The 6788-nt window shown below is 39.3% G+C and overlaps 1 protein-coding gene across 6 annotated transcripts in view; it reads left to right on the top strand.

The window, feature by feature from the left end:
* MAP3K4 (mitogen-activated protein kinase kinase kinase 4) overlaps positions 1-6260 on the top strand; it is a 73079-nt gene extending 66819 nt beyond the window's left edge. For 4 of the 6 annotated variants that reach the window (XM_042465027.1, XM_042465020.1, XM_042465043.1 and 1 more), the window contains 2 exons: positions 2657-2836; positions 5676-5835. In XM_042465027.1, coding sequence (XP_042320961.1) covers positions 2657-2836; positions 5676-5696 — 201 coding nt within the window. In that variant the 3' untranslated portion in view covers positions 5697-5835. Of the gene's footprint in view, positions 1-2656; positions 2837-4724; positions 4778-5675 lie in introns of all 6 variants that reach the window. The other 2 variants (XM_042465003.1, XM_042465011.1) reach the window with 1 other exon arrangement.
* The last annotated feature ends 528 nt before the right edge of the window (positions 6261-6788 follow it).

Here is a 6788-nt window from a genome sequence, read left to right as displayed (position 1 = left end):
TCATCTTACCGGTCTCTCCCCGGGGCTTGAAATAGTCTACAACATGGATTAAAATATATAACCTAACATAAGTTAAAACACACAAACATAGGATTAAAATGACTATTACACATTACAATCATCCACATTAAAATATGCTGATATACAATTCATAGTTTAAAATCAACTGGGTAGGCCAGCTCAAAGACATAGGTCTTTAATCGTGTTTTAAATTCCAAAGAACTTCTTTATCCAAAGTATGGCCACCAAAAATAACCAAGAAATGGTTTAAGTAGTTTAAAGATGTTTTACGCAAGAACAATAAAATCCACTGTCTGATTTCACAAGTCCATGTTTATTAAGCCCCAAAGACTTGGGCAAACATTTACATTTTAACTTTGGCCAAAATCAGCGCAACATTGGAACCTATAGGTTCTCCTAGCATAAGATGGTCCACAACTGAGTGCCACAGCTCAGAAGCTGCTTCCCACATTCCCACATAGTGTACACTTTGAAACAGTTGCACACAGAGGAAGGCAATGTTGGTAGATCTAAAGGCTTATGCAGGCATATAAAAGGCATGTTCTCAAATTATTGAATTTTTTGATTAGGAATGGTGTTTAAAACTTCTGGTAACTTGGCATTGTTGTTTCATTATTAAAAGTAATGGATGAGCAAATTGGACACTTTCTGGGGCCCTATAAAGCTCTGGGTTATTTGCACAGACCCTCTCCTGCCTTTACCACACAAAGGTGCACTTTTGATGCATGTATGTATATTGGCTCAGTAAGCCAAAATGTGAATAACCTTTGTTGACTGGCCCAACTACCCTATTCTTCTTTCTTTATTGACACACCAGTAATACAAGTCAGGAAATTTTCAGCTAATCATAGTTTCCTGATATATCTAAATCTAAATGGTATATCTGCCAGGTTTGGAGAGGTCAGGATGGTAACAATCACCTTCAAACTGTTGTCTAAGATTCTGGCTTGTTCTGAATCTACTAGTGGTATTTTTCATTGTTTATAATGCCCCATATTTAGGATGTTACAGGAAGCCATGGTTAATAAAAGACTTTCTGGCTTATTGCAACAAGCTTGACAAGGGAGGAAAGAGGTGGCAGAGGAATAGAATATTCAGACCTAAAGACTTGCATATTTCCTAGCTATGTTGCCCCATCTTGAAGTTGGTCAGAACAGACAGAGCAAACTCAAGATGGCTTTATATATTTGTCTTCAATTGGATTCATCTCTTTGCAGGGGAAATATGTACATTATTTTGTATGAATTGCTGCAAAAGTGTTTAGCTATCATTCCCCCCTTCTTCAATAGGTATATGAATCAGACACCATATATTTAATGTAGAAAATTTTGATTTTCTAAGTAGATTCCATATTTTATCAAGTATGTAATGGTATAGGTTACTTAGAATGTTAAAATCCCTATAATTTGCAACAGAACATTGCTTTTCTGTTGCATATAAAGGAAACATCCATCGTGTTCTGAGCTGTTGGTATTCTGAACGGTCACCTAAAATAATTAAATCAAAGCTGAAGCCCCATTTTATATTTAACTTACTGAATAGGCCACCTTTGCATTTAGAGAAATTGGCAGGGAATGGCATTTTGTTTTATATGCTTAACAAAACTAATACATTTAGAAAATACTCTTTTTCTTATTTTTAAGCTTCCATTAACTATTGTAAACAAGACACATTTGTTTTATTTAATTTGTTGGGGACATACCTTGTTATATAACAGTATCCCAATAGTGTTGAATTACTTGCACCATACTAGTTTCATAGAATTCCCTAGCTTCTAATGCAGTCTATAGTCCAGATGTTTAGGACTTCAACTCCCGGAAAGCCCAGCCACCTTGACTACTAAGCAGCAATTTTGAGAGTTTGGAAGTCCCAAACAATACCAAAGATAGACAACCACTGCTGTTTAGTGCATTTTTAAAAGAATAAAGACTTTACCCATTGAAAATGATTATTTCATTTCGAAATTGCCATTATTTGCTTTATTTATTTATTTATTTATTGTTTTACTCACCATTGTGGATAATGTTTATCATTTACCTGCCTACATTTAATTACATTTGTCTGTGTGTGAGAGATGCATGCAATAGAGTCATCTATGCCTATTACGTTTTTGGCTTAGGTTACAGGAATAGTTTATATAATGCTCTTTAGTGTACATACTGTGTGTTTACTCTAAATACAGTTGACCCTCTGTTTTTGTGTGTGTGTGTGTGGGGGGGGTCTGTTCTGGATCCCCCCACAAAAATGGAGACTTGCACGTATTCAAGCCCCATAGGCTTGAATGGGGCATGCCCCCACAAGCATGCGGGGGATGTGCACCATGGGGGTGCACCCCATTGAGGATAATGGAGGTTGCCCCTCCGTGAGTAACCAAGAACATGGATCCCAAGTCCATGAGAGAGGAGAGACGACTGTATATTTATTTAACAGAATAGAAACATAGCTATACATTTACATCTTGATCAAAATTTTATACAAAAAAAACATGGAATTGCCTGTGAATATTTGAAGTCAGACTTATTCTTTAGGGTTAATGCTGAGGAGAAATGGCGTATTAGAGCCGCCACCAACCATGTGTGAACCAATCCATTTGGAAGCAGAGATTTTAAACAGTGGTGCACTTACTTTGTTACAGAGGCCCTGGCATGAATTTGAACACAACTTCCAGATCATGTATCGAGTAGGAATGGGCCACAAACCTCCCATACCAGATAAGATAAGTCCAGAAGGGAAGGACTTTCTTTCTCATTGCCTGGAAAGCGATCCAAAGATGAGATGGACAGCTAGCCAGCTCTTCGACCATCCGTTTGTCAAGGTTGGCTATGCTTGTGTTTTTTTTCTTGTTACTAATGATGAACAGGTGCACAGGACAAATGCATTTGACGAGGACCTGGATAGAACAGAACTATAACCATTTAAATTCAAGAGCTGAGGATTTCAGCTCTGGTCTGCATATGATGGTTCCATATGTCTTGTTTTCAAGGACAACAGAAAATAAATTTCTGAAAAGTCAGTCAATTCTGGATGCAATCCTGTATGAACAGATCATTAGCCCTTGGCTGTAACTATACCTTGTAATGAAGATCTTGGTGGCACTAGTACTTCATTGTGAGATGGAAGATGTGTAAATTCAGCCTCCCTCCTTATTCTGCAAGATTAGTTGTAAAATCCAGCCCAGGATATTACATGGAATGGCAGGCATTTATGTCCCTGTAGAATCAGTTGTATTATGTTCCCATATTTGCAGTTTTGGCCTTGCTTCTTGTGTGGTAACAGTTGTTGATGGGATCTCAGTAAGGAACTCTAAAAGGAAATCAGTAATTCAGCTAACTTCTGAAAATCAGTTTGGTAATCTTAGACTAAGTGCAAAGATGATGTTATACATGATAATGCACTCCAGGCATAGGCTTGGAGTATCATTGCTTATGCAGCTAAAATGATGCCACCTTCACATAAGTGAGAGGTATCCACATGGAGCCCAAAAGTTTGCAGAAATACAAAAAGTCTTGGAGAAAACAAATCTTTTGACCCAAAACTGTCCCAAGAAGGAATGCTGTCTGGGCAAGAAACATGTGGAACTTGAAAACTTGAGGGGATGGAATTAAGAGGTAGCAGGCCTGAGTACTGTATTAGCAAATGTTATTTTGTTCTAGTCTAAACAGCTTTCATAAATGCCTCTCAGTTAATTGGAATTGCTGGGAACTTCTGCGTTTTGTATGTGTCAGTACACAGATGCAGGAGTCACTGAGAGTTAACAGAATAGGAGGAAAGATGGCAGAAGACAGGACTATTTCTTTTTCCTCTATATCAAAAGTTACTTCTGGTGTTTGCAATACAGTGGGGCCACCATATCTGTAGGGCTTTGGTTCCATGACTCCTCAAAGATATCAAAAAATGTGGGTGCTCAGATTGTCCACCACTTTATAAATAGGGCTCACTCACTTACCTCTACAGCCTGGCCAAACAGTCCCAGGGCAGCAGCAGAAGTAGCAGCAAGCCCCAGTGACCAGGCACACACTCCTCAGGCCTGCGAGATGGGTGGCTGGCAAATTCTCCAGGGTTGGAGGAGAGACATATGGGTGAGTGTGAGGTTGTACAGTAGTAATATGGCATAGGGCTGTAGCGGCGTCTTGACACAGCTGCTCTCTCTCCCTGCTCCACTGATGATGTGTGAGGCTGTAGAAACTTGAGGATGTTGTGTGGATGCTTGCATGCTTCCTGGAGGTAGGGGAGCAGGAAAAATGAGAAGCTGGACTTTGTTGCTTCTGTTGCCACCATCATCCCCTTCCCAAAACTTCAGGCTTTTCAAGCTCTCCCCTGTCTCCTTACCATGTTGCTACTGCTGTTGCTGCCCCACATGCCCCTTGAAGCTTGGGGCTGTTGGCTGTTGTATGCATGCTTGTGTATTCCCCAGAGACAGGGGAGAGGTATGCTCACTACTCTTTGCCGTCTCAGGTAGGCTATCTCTCCCCCGCCTCCTGAGAGCACAAGGCCATCAACAACTTCAGGAGGCTTGGGGTAGTGGTGGTGGCAGCAATAAGGGCTGTTTGGCATGTGAAAATTGTGTGTGCGCGCAAGTGAGCATGCACACAACAGCCTCATGTTTTGGGGTGGGTGGACACGGCAAGGCACCGCTGCTGCCTTACACCATATTACTACTATACAGCCTTGTACTTGCCCACCTCTTTCTCCTCTGATCCTAGGGAGCCAGCCAGCCAGCCAGCCACCTCCACTGCTGTCCTGGACTGCTTCTCATGTCAGTTGGAAGAGAACTCAAGTATTTTTAATTTTATTTATTTATTTGCAGTCCACAAGGGATTAAATCCGCAGATTCAGAGCTGGTGAATGAGGCGAGCCCACTGTAATAGTCAGCTCCATGACCTTCCCTTCTTCATTAAAATGTTATCATATGGTTGTATACTTGACTGAAGTGAGAGAACCAAGAGCAGACATAGAATAGTATTTCAGACAAGTCAAAGATTTTAAAAGATGTTATTATTTTCCCTTGTCCCACAAGAAATGGAATATTCAGACAGTATGCCTGTGAGAATATGTACAGAAATTTGTAGTGATTCCAGTCAAGTTGTGGTTTCATCCTTATGTTTGAGATAACATTTTAAAGAAAATGTAATTAAGAACTGTTCATTTTTAGTAAAAAATCAAAAAAGGCAAATCTATGTACTTACAGTATAATGAAAAGATGAGCTGTATCAACATACTTGTTCTGAGCTGGGAAGGGTTAACGGTTCTTGCTTATGTGTCAGGGTTTTGAAATGTATCTTTAAACCTAGTAGGTGTAGCATTAATCTGAATACTGTCCAACTCATAGTGTTAGTTTATAGCAGCCTAATTGGTTTATTATAAAAACCCTTGCTGTTTGCTTAGGCAGGTAATCCCTGTAGTGCATAGACCACTTAATCCAAAGTTTTAAGTAACTTCTTCAAGTATATAAGAACTAAAACAATTGAAGAAATACAAATCAAGTGACTTAATTTTATCAAGATGGTAACTGCTTTTTGACTTCCTGATTTGACTTGCAGAAGATCATTGCCTATGAATGAAAAGTGCCCCTTCTTCTAAAAAATGGCATAACCTTTCAGAGCTTTTTTTGAATTTGTGTTCTCTGTTCTTCCCGTTCCTCTAATCCACCCCAGGTGTGCACAGATGAAGAATGAAGTTTCACACAACACGTTGGCCTCTTGGATTCTGGTGAAATCTCTCTTAATCACTACTGTATGTAATATTTACATAAAGACTGTTGAACACAGTGTACAAACTCAAAACCTAACCATGATTGAAGACTGCACAAGTGATCCTTGTCACTTCTTCTGCTGCTCTTATATGTTTCCCTTGGCACACCTTGCTCTCGTGACAGCACCCACGACTTTAAAGAAGCTGCATGTTCCAGTGAAAGTGCCATTACTACTGTAGAATGGACCATGACCTTATTTTTGTCCCTTCTCCACCATTTCTCATATGATTTGAGAACTTGTAATGTTAATATGTAGTATTCTTTGAACTTTCAAGGTTCAAAAAAAAGAAGAAGAAGAAAAAAAACAAAGGTTAGTGTTATCAGACATTCTGGACCTTGTTTTTATCTCCTGTTTGTTGAGTGCACTGACTGTGAACTTCTACTTTTTGTTTTGTTTTGTTTTTTTTATTGGCTAGCTTCAGATTTGTTATGCAAAGGCTGATTGATGAAATTTAAAAAGCTTTTTCTCAATAAATTGTTTATTTTAGGATGTCTTTTATTCCTTATTTCATGGTTGAACTACAGCTTAATGGGGAAGTCTTTTACACACCTTAATCTCTCTTTGTCCTCTCTCCCTCTCCTTCTAAATACAGTGGGTCCTTGGTATCCGCTGGGGTTTGCTTCCTGGACCCCCCCCAAGGATACCCAACTCCATGACTGCTTAAGTCCCATTATACACAGTGGGGCAGTAAAACTGTGCCTCATATAAAGTGGCAAAATCAAGGTTGGCATGTTTTAGTTAACACTAGAGTTGCTTCTGTCTGTATGGATTGGAGCAGTTCAATTGGAATATCTGTTCCTGGTGATTTATTCTTTCCCATTTCTCGTACTGCCACTTCCATCTCCTTTCTAGAATTTGGAGTTCATTTTTGTATGGTTCTTCATTCCATGTGTCATTCATTTTTTCATCTTTTTATATAGCTCTTCTGTGTATTGCATCCATCATCTTTTTATTTCTTCTTGATCTTGTAGTAAGTTCCTCTTCTTAACATAGAGCATCCTGGCCCTTGGTCAA

This window comes from Sceloporus undulatus, chromosome 1, assembly GCF_019175285.1.
Source record: "Sceloporus undulatus isolate JIND9_A2432 ecotype Alabama chromosome 1, SceUnd_v1.1, whole genome shotgun sequence".
Classification (NCBI taxonomy): domain Eukaryota; kingdom Metazoa; phylum Chordata; class Lepidosauria; order Squamata; family Phrynosomatidae; genus Sceloporus; species Sceloporus undulatus.
This window is presented reverse-complemented; position numbering and strand designations above follow the sequence as displayed.